We start from the raw sequence: 15527 nt of genomic DNA on the forward strand, positions 1-15527 counted from the left end.
CCATCTACAAGGTACCTTTCTTAGCCATCAAGATGCAATGGTCATGATAGTTATGATCATGCCATGAGTAGTACTAAACTTGTGCATATTTGGGAAGAGGCAAACTGTGGATGATCCTGAATTGATGCTTTTATGAAGTTGTTGTCTTCAAAACTCAAATATGTGATCTCTTACTTGGCACCCTGAGCATGTTACTGTCAGAAACAAGCAATGAACTTGTTGGAATTATGCTAATCGGTTAGGTGAAACCCTCACATTATGAGGTGTTTGATGATTGGTATTGGATAATGCCAGGAGAATAGTGATAGCAGTGAAAAGGCTTGCAAGAAACTCAGGGCAAAGAATAACGGAATCCAATAATGAGGTCCGTCTGCTAGCCAAACTTCAGCATAGGAACCTTGTCTGGCATCTTGGTTGCTGCTTGGAAAAGTTGCATTGATTTCCAATGCCTGCTTTAAAATTTCTGCATTGAAGTGCAGCAGCTATGTGAAGCATTTGTTCATTTTCAAGTTGCATTCGACCAAACATGAGCCGAGGATATAACTAGTCTATATAATAATGCTTGATAGGGATGTATGCTGTAACCAATCTTCGTTGGCATTGCTCTAGTGTTCCTTGTTAATAAGTGTAATGATTTTATGATTTGCTTTAACGGTAACTGTATTATGCATAATGGGTGTTCTTATTTGTTCAACTGAAGTTGATTTCTAGAGGCTTCATAAAAAACCCTGGTTTTTTGTTGACAAAAACTATGTTTAAAATTTAAAACCTCTCTTCGATATTGTCATCTAAACAAACAAATTATGTTTTAAAACAGTTTCCACAAAACCTGATTTTAAGGAGTGTCATCCAAACGCCCTCTTAAAAACCTATCATAACAAATATACAAACAACGCTATGAACTCTTTACCAAACTACATACATCGTAACATGATGTGTGAAGAGAGAAGCTTGGTCCTCTTGCACCGTACAGACTTACCACCTGCTCTCTCTCCCTCCCGGCCCGAACCTGGCGATGCTCGCCGGTGGACTCAGGCGTCTCTCTCGCCGCCACATCTCCACCTGCTCTCTCTCCCTCCCGGCCCGAACCTGGCGATGCTCGCCGGTGGACTCAGGCGTCTCTCTCGCCGCCACATCTTCGTCTTCCCCCTCTACCCTCCTCGCCTTCTTCCCTTCCACTCCCTTGACCCCTCCGTTCCATTTCCATCTTCAGATACACCAGGCGCCTCCCCTTCACCTTCATGCGACTTTTTCCCCACCGACCTCCCGAAACTCGTCTCTTTCAAACTCTTATCTTCGCGCGCCTATCCCGAATTCTCTCAAGAAACCCGTCCGACTCCAGACGAATCGACTCCGGAAGATGTTTCCGTCCTCGGGTCCGACGCGCTTGACCTAGGGTTTACTAGCTCGGAAATGAGTGGATGGCGCACGCCGGTCGATTGCGTCATCGACTTGCTTGATACCGCCCACGAGTTCTCCGGCTTTCCCTGGTATGGTATCCGATGCTGGGTACAGCTTCCGTTCGATGGTGTCCTGATATTTATCTTGTCCCTTCTGGAGATTCGGAGGTGGTGGTTGCTAGAAATCGTGTTAGCAATCGAGGATCATGGAGGTTTTCCTTTCTAATGCCGGAAATTGGAGGGATCGCAAATTTGCAATTATCTTAAGTGTACCATTAGCAAAACGGCAATATACTTAGCTAGAGATGCAGCATAGATTTTGATGTTTTTCGTCCAAACGCCTGCATTGTGGGTACCGTTGCTTAATGAGTGCAAGGTGGTAACTCCAAAGATGTTCTTGCTCCTTAGGGAGGAATCCCGCATTCAGATGTATGTCTGGGGCTATTTCTTCATCTTCAACGGACATAATAGCCGCTAAGCGTGAAGTCGTTGGGATAGTCTTCGCATGGTTGCTTTGCACTTCGTTTGCGTAGAGAAGAGTTACAGATCTAAGCTATAAAAAATTTGCGCATCTGCACATTCATTTTTTAATTTAATTATGGAATCAGCTATTTTAAACTAATATTCATGAGTACTGATCTGATATAACTCTTAACCGTGATCGGGTTTCCTGTCGCTTGATGATTGTAGGCGTGTGTTCTGTAGCGTCTCTCTTCCGACCTCTCGATGCATGAGCTTGATGTTTATTGCGTAATTTCTGCTCATTCATGTTTATCCTCACTAAATAAGCACGCTCTTCATGCATAAATAGTCGTATAAAATTCTTCTTGACCATCTTGGTTTCCCGTCATCTATGACCACCTCAGTTTTGAGTAAAGTAATTTCTTGTGTCGAACAGCACATTTCCGTCACTTTATAGTGGTAGACTATCGAAACCATCAATTCATCAAACCGTCAGATGCTTACCTGTTGTTTTGTTTTGTATTTCTTTTTTCTGGTTTAATTTACTAACTTCCAAATCTTCATACAGGTGGCTGGTAATTTCCACTTCCACACTGGCCCTTAGAATTGCATTACTTCCAGTAACTATTTTGCAATTAAAGAAAATGGATAAAATCGCTCAGTTCACCACCAGATGTAAGTCTTGATTTTTCAACTTACATTTTTCTCTTTTACTTGGAAAAGTGAGGTGCTTCTTTCCTAATATGAATGAACAGATGGTATGAATAAGCTATGTATTGTTAATGCTCAGAATGTAGTGTTGTCGAATTTTGTTAATCTACATGAATTTTTTTGAGAACCTTGAGGGACAGCAGGATATAGAGAGTTTTGATTAGTTTTGGATGTTGTACTATCTGATCTTCTTGAACCTACCGTAACTTGGTCTTGATTTGGGTTCTAATCAGTACATCTATAACTCTTTGGTGATTTGTCATATTAAGTTAACTCTAGGCTAATCGAGTTCCTGTATTTATCAAACTTATATATGTATACTGTAATGCTTGGACAATGACAACAGTGTTGGTATCAGATAGTTCATGTGGGTGTTGGATACTGCCAAAAAGGGCAGGCACTTGGACACAGCTACAGAGACAAAGAAACACACACACACACACACACACACACACACACACACATATATATATGTATATTATATCTTCTCTTTCTTATATATATATATATATATATATTATATCTGCTCTTTCTTTTCTTGTTTATTGTCTAACCGATAAGGTGGGTTTTTTTTGTGTTTTTTTTTTTTTTTGGGGGGGGGGTGTGGTGTGGTGGTGGAGGGGGAGGGGGAGGAGGAGGAGGAGCAGCACCTCATCCCCAATCTTTTTTCCCTTAAATTTGATGGGGAAGCCCTCATTCTGTGAAATGAAAACAAAAAGGCTCAAGACAGATCCATTAAAAAGTATCTAAGGAGTATTGGCATCCTGTATCTAAGTTGCATGACATCTTTGATTTAGAGAATCTTTAGTCCAAACGCCCTTTTGGTAGACCTTTTCCTCTAGTAAAAGGAAGTTAAGACAAAAAATTAATGTGCTGTTATACAGAAGTTTATTGATAATGTAAGGCTTGAATGTCAAAGTAGACTAATATTTTACTGGGCTTCTCCAAGCGCCTCCTCCATTATCACCACCTTCTTCAGGATCGAGTTTGAAAGAACGAGATATACTTCACCAAAAGCAAAAGAATGCAATTGGGCGTCCATCATTTTTATGGAGCTTCACATCTTTCTTTGTCCAGGTAATAATGCCAGGTAATCTTTCTTTTGTGTGCAGATGTGGCTGACACATGTTCTTCTCTCTTAACTGGATTAAAGTCTATTTGATTCATGATTCCGGTTTATAATGTCATCCTTTGCTTGAAAACCACAGGCACCTTGCTTTATTCTGTGGATGATGAGCATTCGTAGGATGTCATTGGACAGCCATCAAGGATTTGATTCTGTAAGAGAAAATTTTGAAATCTGCCTTGACCTAAGCTTATTTAATTTTCCAACACTTTGATTCATCTTGTGAAAGCAACCTACCATATGGTTCACAGTGCTGCATGTGGTGTTATTCAAATTTCATATGTTGAATGACCTTCACCTACCCCCCGCCCCCTACACCACAACTCTCTCTCCTCTCTCTATCTCTATCTCTCTCTCTCTCTCTATATATATATATATATATATATCTTTTGCTGCACCTGTACAGAGATCTTGAACCCCATATGTGTCAATGGATGGATTTTTCTTCCTTTTTTAGTCTAGTTCTCTCTTTTTTTTTTGTTACTAAAAGTTTCTGATTTCTCTGTCTGTCTATGTTAGGCTGTGTTTTATTTAATATATTTGGTTCTGTTTTAGTGTACGTTATATTTGGGTTCATCAGTCAGTTTGGATCAGGACCTTAGTAGGGACCTGCTTTGCTTATGTTGTAATCTCTTTTTTGGCATGATTAGCCCTAATGCAGATCATCATGATGTTTTGTTCTCTCTCTTGATCTCTCTCCCTCTCGTTCTCTTTTCTTCCACCGTACCAGTCGATTGATAGCCTTGAAGGCTATCAATTAGTATCAGAGACATGATAGATCCTGCTGCCGCCCTTGAAAATAACGTGACGCTCGCCGTCTTTCGCTCGGCCCACCTGCAACACCGCCGCCACCACTCCTCACACAGTCACCGGCGATTCCCTCCTCGGCACGTCGGGCGTGGGCCACGACACATTGCTGGGCATTGGTCTACATGACCACCCACAAAATGGCAGCACGATGGGAACAATTCTGCCTACACAGCAGCTGAAAGCCAATGGTGGTTTCAGCGTTTCCTTTGGCACCTTTGGTGCTACCGGCGTGGGTGTCGGAACAGCCACGGGTGGCATTTTCTCGGGCAATATGAACTCGGCGCATAGTGGTGGCAGCCCACCGTTGGCACTACCTAGTTTTTCAATATGGGGGAGGAGACTTAAACAGATGGAAGCCGATTAAGATGGACTTTCCCTACTTCAATGGAGACGACCTGCCTAGTTGGAACTTTAAGGCCGAACAGTTCTTTGAGTGCCAAGGAATTTTGGACGATGAAGGTCAGCCATGCGGCTATGCATTTTGAAGGACCTGCCATTCAGTGGTTTAGATGTTTGGTATCGCAACACAGACGACCTGACTGGTAGCAACTGGTGGCTGTCATGACAATCCGCTTTGGACTGTCGATATATGTGGACTACAATGCAGAACTTTCTAAGATAAGCCAGAAAGGAAGTGTGGTGGAATACCAAGAGCAGTTTGAGGAAACTAGCAACGTGGTTCGAGGGTGGCCAGTCGAGGCTCTCATCGGGGCATTTGTCAGCAGCCGTAAGGAGGAATTGCAGATTGAAGTACAAGCGTTGCGACCTTTCATTGTACATTTTTGCTTTGCCGTGGCACGTATGGCCGAAGAAAAGCACCGTCATTTCATAAGCGTCAACCGGTCGAGCAGGATAAGCCGATGAACAAAGCATCAGCTGGAAAAGGTTTCGCCCGACCATTGGTACGACGCCTCACGATTCGAGAGAAAAGCACCAATGAATCTGCTTTCATTGTGACTAACCGTGGACAGCGAGACATTCATGCAACCTCCACATGTACTTAGTGGAGGAAGATGAAAACATGTTCGAGGAGGAGCCCCCAGAAACACTCGATGAGTCGTCGACCGTGAATATGACCATGGGGTACCCACTGGAAATCTCCTTGCACGCACTAGCCGGGAACGAAGTGCCTCAATTGATGTGGGTAGAAGAGCGACTCAGAGGCCGATCGGTGAGTGTGCTGGTCGATACGGGCTCTACTCACAACTTTATCTATGACAAATCTGCGAAGGCACTAAGTTGCAAGATTGATACACAACCAGTGTTTAACGTGGTGGTAGGGGATGGAAGTACCCTGAAATGTAAAGGACGTTGCAATGATTAAAAGTTGAAAATTCAAGGCCATTGCTTTCCCGTGCAGTTGTACACGCTAGCCATGGCAGACACCGATCTCGTGTTGGGAATGCATTTGGTTACGAGGGCTTGGCAAAGTGGTGTGGGATTTTGTTGGCATGCGGATGCACTTTACACAACATGACGGTTGTCGACTCACGTTATCGGTCAACACACGACTGGCGGCTAATTACAAGATGTTGAGAGGAGTAGCCGTGAGCCTTTTCTCTTATGAGTCAAATGGGCCAGTCGAAAATTCAGAAGCCACACCGCCAATAGATGGAGTACGTTTATCCTCACTTCTCGATGAGTTCTCTGATGTGTTTGCAGTTCCTCGGGGATTACCGGCACTATGCTCATGCGACCACAGGATCAATCTTCAACCTGGGGCGATCGCCGTCAAGCAACGCCCCTATCGGTACAACCGGTTCCAACGGGAGGTGCTCACGCAACTAGTATAAGAGATGCTAGCACAAGGCATCATTCAGCCTAGTCGGAGCCCTTTCACTTCATCAGCATTACTCGTGCGAAAGAAAAATAGAAGTTGGCGATTATGCATGGATTATCCGGCCCTCAACGCCATCACTATCAAGGATTGATACCCTATTCCTGTCGTGGAGGATCTTTTGGATGAGTTACAAGGAGCGTTGTTCTTTTCCAAGCTCGACCTGCGAGCCAACTACCATCAGATCGGAGTACTTGCAGAAGACGTGCTAATGACCGCCTTCCTCACACCCGACGGCCATTACGAGTTCTGTGTAATGCCTTTTGGCCTCACCAATGCGTCGACAACATTTCAGTCTCTCATGAATGACGTGTTTAGGCCTTATCTACGCAGGTTCGTCCTTGTCTTTTTTGATGACATTTTGGTGTTTAGCACAGAAGAAGAGACACATTTCAATCATTTGCATGTCGTTTTGTCTCTTTTGAGGCAACACGTCTTACACGCCAAAGTAATTGCACATTTGGCATGTCTCACGTTACATACCTGGGCCATGTAATCAGTCGAGGCAGTGTGTTGATGGAGGCAGATAAGGTGGCAGTGGTAAAGGAATGGCCGTCACCTCGGACAGTCAAGCAGCTTCGTGGTTTTTTTGGTCTGGCAAGAATGTTGTAAAAAGCGTATCCTAAGCCGTATCATTCCGGCTTTTAGATACGCCGTACCGTAACGTATCGTAACTGTATTCCTAAATTTAAAAAAATAAAAATAAATAACAAAAATATAAAAAAATCAAAAAATTCATAAAAAATCAAGAATAATATGTTCTTCATAAAAAACATGTTTTACAAAATGATAGACTTATGAATTATTATTGCTATAAAGTTACACGTTCATTATTCATAAACATCAAAATTCACAAGTCATGACTCATAACAATATCAATCTAAAAAGCACAACAAGTCAACAATTACATAATGAAATTGTGAAAATGTTCAATGCCAAATTGCCAATACATAGAAAATGAAAGCATTCTCTCGACTCTCATTCATAATCTTCATCATATTCATTTTTATTTTCATCTTCATCTTCTTCATCTTCATCGTCATGAATTTGAAGATCCTCACCAATATATCCAGCAGACTCTCCTTCATCAACAAATTCTTCTGTTGCTTCACCTTCAAGATTGAAGCATTGAAGATCTTCATCATCAAATATTATAGTTGGTTCTTCCTCAATCCATGGTTCTAGATCGTCAAAGTTTTCTAGGCTGATAGGATCAAACTAAGATGTGTGCCTTTTGCTGATGTTTTTTGTAATTGTTTATGTTAAATAAGAGAAAACTTATTAATAGATAATTATATATAAATATATTGTAAAACAACTGTAAATATTAAGTTATATTACCTTTGTTTCAACCTCATATTATATCGAACAATGACAAGGTCATTCAACCTTTTATGTTCGAGTCTATTCCTTTTCTTGTTGTGGATATGTTGGAAAACACTCCAATGCCTTTCACATCCACTAGCACTGCATGTCTGGCTCAGGACTTAGTACCCTATGTAAGGCCTATCCTCGCTGTCAGCTAACCTGAGGACTTTAACTAATGGAACACATACCTTTAATAGCTTCACACATGATTCCCAAAATTCGTTATGAATATAATATCCACAACTAAAAAAGAATTTCTTTTATGAGCATGTGGATATGCAGCCCATTTTTCATTAAAAAACATCTGCCTCAACGGAGTTCTTTGTTTCACTATACTCTGCGGAGTTCTTTGTTTCACCATACTCTGCACAGTCAATACATTTGTGGCAAATCTAGTTTGTGCAGGTCGTATTAATTCAACTCTTTTTGTAAATTTTCTCATCAAACTTAATACATATGCATGATTATAGATAAATTTTGTAACCTCTTGGCATTGGTCAACATTTGATTTCATATCATGCATCTCACTAAGATCATGAAGCATTAGATTAACACAATGAGTGACACATGGACTCTAATACAATGTTCTATACTTTTGAAATAGCATATCCCCTGCAGCCAATGTTGTAAAAAGCGTATCGTAAGCCATATCGTTCCGGCTTTAAGATACGTCGTATCGTAACGTATCGTAATTTTTTTAATAAATCAGAAAAAATAGGAAAAAAATTCGAAAAATTCATAAAAAATCAGTAAAAAACAAGATTAATATGTTCTTCATAAAAACATGTTTTACAGAATGATAGACTTATTATTGCTATAAAGTTATGGTTCATCATTCGTTAACATCAAAATTCATAACAATATCAATCTAGAAAGCACAACAAGTCAACAATTGCATAATGTATATCAATAATTTCATAACCATAGATTCATAAGTCTAAGGTATTAAGGTCCATAAGTCTATGAGATACCACATGAAAAAACAAGTTTTAGATGTTATGTATTACATCACAAAATGATAATGAAATTGTAAAAATGTTCAATGTCAATACATATAAAGTGAAAGCACTCTTAACTCTCATTCATATTGTTCATCATATTCATTCTCATCCTTATCTCCATCTTCTTCCTCATCTTCATGATTTAGAAAAACCCTTTACTCCCAAAGGGAATCAGCCACCCACGTACAAATCCATGGTTTAATCGATGATTTCATGGTGGAAATCGATGATTTTCCTCCAAGGCGGCACAATCTCTAGGTTAGAAATGACGAAGGGCCGGGTTTTTATGAAGAAAACTCGAAAAAGGGGGGTTCGGGCCTCCCTTTTTTGAATTCAGCCCGTATCGTACGATACGATACGAGGCGTATCGTACGGTACGATACGATACAAGGCGTATTGTGTATTGTACAATAAAAGTATGATACACCCCTATTTACGATACAGGGGTGTATCGTATCGTATTTCCTAAACAATACGATACGTATCGTACGATACGGCCTCGGACCCGCTTTGCTTATGCTGTAATCTCTTTTTGCGTGATTAGCCCTAATGCAGATAATCATGATGTTTTGTTCTCTCTCCTGATCTCTCTCCCTCTGGTTCTCTTCCTCTCTTCCACTGTACCAGTCGATTGATAGCCTTGAAGACTATCAGTCAGTCTCTCTCTCTCTTAGAGTCTTTGTTTTTCTGTTTATCCTAAGGTAGCGTTTGGATGACATACTCAAATTTTTTTTTTTTGAAAACTAGTTTTTTAATCAGTTTTGAAAGACTGGTAAGTGTGTTGGTTATAGGAATAAAACACATTTGTGAATAACCTACGGGGTGGCATGCTATTCATTTTTGGAAAACAAGTTTGCAACTACTCACTCTCTCACGGAGGTCGAGCAGAGAGTGAGAAGCTCTGCGCACAGAGGTTGAGCAGAGAAGGGGTCGCAGACAGTAACCCCCAACATTTGCCGGGGGGATGGAGATGAGAGGGGTAGAGGATGTGCAAGTCGAGGGTGAAGCAAGGTTGAGGTCGAGTGGAGAAAGAAGGCCTGTGCACGGAGGGTGTGTGGAAAAGGGGGGAATCAGATGGAAACCTCGTCGATCGCCAAAGGAATGGAGATGAATGGGTAGATGGACCCATTGTCACAAAAAACACCGTTTTTTTGAAAAAAACGCGTATTTAACGCCAAAAACAGTTCTGCCGTATAATACCCGTACTATTCCCGTTTTTTTTAAAAAAACGTCAAAAAACAAAAAACGCGTATAATACCCGTTTAATACCCGTATTATACGTTATTTTCCCGTTATTTTCCCGTTTTTTGTCGTTTTTTTATTAATTATTATTTTTTATAATTTTTAAGATGTATTAAATGTTTAATTTTTTAAAAAAATTTGCCGAACTTTTCCCGTTTTATTCCCGATATATAAAACTTTGCCGTATTATATCCGTTTTTTTCCTCGCCGTTTAATACCCGTCCCCATTTTTTGTGACAATGGATGGACCTGAATGGCTGAATGGGCAGATGGACCTGGATGATAGGGTCGAGTTCCCTGTGTTGGGAAAATTTGCTGATATCATCCACGCGGGTGGAGATGTGTGCGAGCATGACCACCGGAGCATAATGGAGGTAAATCGAGGCAAGGCATCCATGGATGGGCTGAATGAGACACGAACTCAGCAAGGAAGTGGTCACAGGAGCGGGTTGCAGGGATGGGCTAGTGTCGTTGCTGGCAGCCAGGAGACGGAACTGGATGACTGTCCGGCGGTGACTGTAGACAGGACTGGAGATGAACCTACAGTGGTGTTCTCTACCGAAGCGTACCAGAAAATGGAGGACATATACCGCTTTGCAGCCGTGGCTGGTTTCTACGGAGGACGATCAATCACAAGCATGGATTACAGGTATGTTTTTCAGACCTTACGTAAGCTTTGGGTGAACGTTGTCTGTCCAAAGTTTTCTGTCATTGGGAATGTGTGATTCTTGGTACGGGTGAGTTCTGAGGAAGAACTCATGGAGGTTCTGCGCAGAAAATGGGTTGTTGGAGGTTGCTTTCTTATTTCGAGTCGGTGGAAGCAAGGAACTGAGTTACGATTGCATGAGGAGGAGGCTATTCCTCTGTGGATTCGTCTGCCTCAACTTTCAGTGCTGTTTTGGAACTCTTATAGCTTTAAAGCCATAGCGCAGGGGCTGGGCTCATCCTTTGTTAAAGCAGATGAATGTACTTTGCATAGGGATAAACTTGGATTCGCGATATTGAAGTTCTCCTTAACATTCAACCTGTGCCCAAAATCAAGTTAGAAGTTAGGGAAACCAAGCTTGTGCAAGATGTGCTTTATGAATAAAATTAGGTTCTGCCGTGTTTGCGGCACTACCTCACACTATGAAGATATGTGCAAGCATAGAGGGACAGCCTTGAACACGAGAGTAGAGGAGCAGGTCTGGAAAAAGGTTCTAGTGCCTAGAAAAGTTAGAGGAGGCATTCAAAAAAGTGTCCTTGGCGAACGGGGACTTCATGCTAACAGATTTGCAGCCCTTAACAATCAATACAGGAAGTTGAAGGAAATGGTACTCAACAAAATCATGATATGGATGCTAATCTACCTTGTGGAGGCAGAGGTGGGAGTGCCTCATCTACTCAGCAAAAGGAGGTAAAGAGGGCTGGAGATACTGATTGTAAGAAGTACAGTAAAAGAGGGATGAAAGAAGGAAAAGAATATACAGATGGGAAGGAAGAGGGAAGCAAGACGGAGAGCACTCAAAGACGGCTGTAATCCCTTTTTCAGTCTTACTAAGATGGTAGGTAACAGTGCTAGTGACCAGGCTGGGCCATCAAAGTTCAGATTCGTAGCTGCGTCCAAGGACTCCGCGACAGTCAAGGGGAAGGATGGTGACATGTCTAAGCAAGGAAGGCCCAAACAGGTTTCAGCCATTACGGGTAGACAAGGAGAGACAGCTGAAGATAGGCAGAGGGGGACCTGCAAGTTTACCAGGTTTGCTAGCAAAGGGAAGAAAGTCAGTTGTCTGACAAAATTTTCAACTTGGAAGAGGCTCTTGTGCATAGCTGTAATGGCTCCAAGAAAAGGAAAAGGGTAAATGATAATATGCACCCTGCCATTAGGGTAATGCAAGAAATGAAAATGACATGGTACTCGTGACAGAGGGTACTGCTAGTGAGGTACCGATAACTCTTGCACATGAAAATCTTTAGTTGGAATATAGAGGCCTTGCTAAGAGGCCTGCTCAACATGAATTGAGCCTTATCTTCAACAAGTTCAAACCCTCAGTTGGTTTTGTTCTGGACATGATGATTACCACCCACAGGGTAAAGGCACTCATGGAAAGATACCACACATATAGATATGTGACCAATGCTGACGGGCCTTATGGTGTTGTTAGAATCTTGTGCATGTGGAATGAAGAGGAGATGGAAGCTTCCCATGTGGTGGCTGAACAGAACTGGGTTGGTGTCTCTTTCTGTAGATTAGCGGACAATAAAGTTTTCGTTGTGTTTGGTGTATATCTGCCACCAAGATTTGCGGAAAGACTACAAAGCTTCTATCAACTGGAGGCTATTGTGTCTAGAGTTGAGGGGCCGGTTTTACTTATTGGTGATTTTAACGCCATGCTAAGCAGTTGCAACAAATCGGGCACAACACCTTCAGCTAGCTCCTGCTTATCTTTCAGACGTTTCATGTATGCTTGCAGGTTAAAGGAGGTTGAAGACAAAAATAAGAGGTTCACGTGGTCGAACCATAGAAAAGGTCAAGACTCAGTGCAATGCATGCAAACTGGATTGGTGCCTGCTGAATAATGAGTGGATTACTAGATTTGGAAGGGAGGGCAGCCTTAAGGTTTAGACACATGCTAGTTCAGACCACTGTGCTCTTATCTACCAAATCAGGGATGCTAGCGATGATAACAGGGGTAAAAAGCCTTTCAGATTCTTTAAGCCTTGGTTGATGGACCAAAAAGGCAAGGATGTGATGTTCGAAGCTTGGAGAGGTGTTGTCAGAGGATGCCCCATGTTGCATCTCCTTATCAAGTTAAATCGACTGAGAGTGGTGGTTTTAGAAAGGAATAGGAATTCTTTTGGTGACCTCACTATCAACATTGCTAATCTTCAAGCTATTTTGGAGGGTTGCAGGGTTCGTGTGGAACAAGGCATCGAAGGTGCGCTAGATGATGAACACATGGTTAGGCAACAGCTTTCTCAGGCCCTCCTCATGGAAGAGGTAATGTGGAAACAAAGAGCTCGTGTACGCTGGCTTGCGGAGGGAGATAAAAACATTGCCTTCTTTCATGCGATGGCTAAAACTAGGCAAGCTAAATGAAAGATTAGAAGCCTTGAATGTGATGGGGTTGAGTATGCCCAGAGCTCGCAGATTCTTGAAGTGTGCACAGAGTACTTCAAAAGGGTCCCAGCTGAGGATGAAGCACATGGTAATTTGTTTGATGGTATTGATAACACATCTTCGGTCACTGAGTTTGATAATTCACATCTCTTACAGCCTATCTCGGATGAGGAGGTTACGGCAGCAGTGTGGAGTTTAGACAAGGATAGCGCAGTTGGCCCGGATGGTTTTCCTAATTACTTCTTTCAGGAATGTTGGGCGATGGTTAAGACTAAAGTGGTGAGTGCGGTGCAAGATTTTTTCTCGTCTAGGAAATGGTGAGAAGCATCAATGAGACTATGATATGCCTCATTCCCAAGAAAGTCAACTCTAAGAAGGTAGAAGATTTCAGACCCATTTCCTTGTGCAATACTGTTTATAAAATCATAGCAAAGGTTATTGTAAACAGAATGAGGGGAATCCTTAGTCGTATGATCAATGTTAACCAAGCTGCATTTTTGAAAGGGAGGCACATTTATGACAACATCATGTGGGTGACCACATTTATGACAACATCATGTGGGTGAATGAGACCATCAATTCTAAGGAGTTTTGGGACAAAGGAGGTTGCTGCCTCAAACTTGATTTGATGAAAGCTTACGATAGGGTCTCCTAGGCCTCTCTGGCCAATAGCATGCAGTTTTTGGGATTTCACTCATGATGGATAGCGAGTCATGAAGTGTGTCTCCTCTGTGTTTTATGCTGTTCTTGTGAATGGCAGGATGGGAGAGAAGTTTGATGGGAGGCGCGGCCTGCGACAAGGTGACCCTTTGTCCCCCTATCTCTTTCTTATTGTTATGGAAATGTTCAATCGACGGCTGATCAAGGAAACTATTAGCAAAAACATCCTTGCTCCTAAAATAAGGCGTGTGAGGCCTAATGGATGTGCTATGCTGTTTGCTGACGATGTCATCATGGTGGTTAAGGCCACCAAAAGAACTATTACTACTATTAAAGTGATTTTGCAGGATTTTGAGTATCTGGCTGGCATGAAGGTCAATGAGCAAAAGTCTGAGATTTTTGCCAGAACCACGATTGATTGTCACATGTGGGAAATTCAGAGTATTTTACACTGGTCTATTGGCAGCCTTCCTTCGGAGTATCTTGGGTTACCTTTGTTCTTGGGCAATCTTACTGAAGATATTTGCCTTCCACTCCTTGATAAGATGGAGAAGAGGTTGGCTGGTTGGAAGGCAAGAGTTTTGTCAAGCGATGGCTCCAACCTAGGATAAAGGAGAAGTGGAGGCGTCGGTGCTGGAGGATGACATTTTTAATTGTTTGTTGGAATTTGTGGTGTCTCCGTAATAGATGTCTCCATGACAGTCTTCAACCACAGATTGGTAGATTCAAGAGATGTTTGGAGGAGTTGCATGGACAGCTTCTCCTCCATCAAGTGGACTACTGAGGATGGTAGATTCAAGAGAGATGTTTGGAGGAGTTGCATGGACAGCTTCTCCTCCATCAAGTGGACTACTGAGGATGATATTAAGCTGAGAATTTGGATGGAGACTGGTCTGAATACTGTGCACACCATTGGATCTAATAGAGAGGGGGTGTTAATCAACATTGTTAGTGCCTCTACTAGGCACGGTCCTAAAATCGCTGGTTTAAGCTATGTGGAAAATGGCCAAATGGGCTGTGTGGTCATTATCAACGCGCGTGGTAGGATGCACGAAGGAGAAATGGCTGTCTTGGATCGCATTCTCAGCTTTCATAAGGATTATGGTGGTGACAATATTATTGTCTCCCCCATCAAAGATTGGGTAAGGAAAACTAGACAGCAACTAGAAGGAAGAAAACTACATTCTAGCTGGACTGAGTGTCTTCATCATTCTCACTTGCGTGTTTTTGTAGAGCAGGGGCTGCGACTGTGGACATAGGTCGTTTGATTATGGAACATGCTAGTGATCCTCATGATTATTTTGCTAACTTGATAATGTATATGCACTGACTGTAGGATATGTTTGTCCTCATTTTTTGGTGAAGGGTTGGGTCAATCCTTTGTGCTTATAGTTGAGGTCTTTTTTGGCCTCCCCTTGTATATATCCATTTTGTAACTTTGTTGGAATAAAGGTAGGGGGCCTAACCCCCAAGCAAGCTTTTTACTTCAAGTTTTGCCAAACCTCATTTTTTGCATATCCAAACTTGCCTGAAATGGCTTGTTGGAAGCAAAATCATTTTTTATCTCCAAAAGTTAGTTTTGGATGTCATCTGTCTGGTTGTCTGTTTGTCAGTCTCTCTCTTTTTTTGCTATAGTGTGTGTATGTGTAATGCCTTTACTGTACTTGCACCTAACCTTTTTTGAATTAAGTCCTCCCACCTGCATCTCCCACATTTGTGACTTAACTGCCATCTGTGTCTTAGTTAAAGGGCAAATATGTGATGGATATGGTTCTTATTGCAACAGGCCTTCTATCACCAAACGTAAATC

General features: G+C 42.0%; 1 protein-coding gene across 2 annotated transcripts in view; it reads left to right on the plus strand.

Moving 5' to 3' along the window:
- Positions 1-901: 901 nt before the first annotated feature.
- LOC116267843 (ALBINO3-like protein 2, chloroplastic) overlaps positions 902-15527 on the plus strand; it is a 37832-nt gene continuing 23206 nt past the window's right edge. For both annotated transcript variants that reach the window (XM_031649770.2, XM_031649771.2), the window contains exons 1-4: positions 902-1490; positions 2431-2537; positions 3523-3650; positions 3782-3853. In XM_031649770.2, the coding sequence (XP_031505630.1) occupies positions 931-1490; positions 2431-2537; positions 3523-3650; positions 3782-3853 (867 nt within the window). In that variant the 5' untranslated portion in view covers positions 902-930. The remainder of the gene's footprint in view (positions 1491-2430; positions 2538-3522; positions 3651-3781; positions 3854-15527) is intronic.

This window comes from Nymphaea colorata, unplaced genomic scaffold (genome assembly GCF_008831285.2).
Source record: "Nymphaea colorata isolate Beijing-Zhang1983 unplaced genomic scaffold, ASM883128v2 scaffold0001, whole genome shotgun sequence".
Lineage (NCBI taxonomy): Eukaryota > Viridiplantae > Streptophyta > Magnoliopsida > Nymphaeales > Nymphaeaceae > Nymphaea > Nymphaea colorata.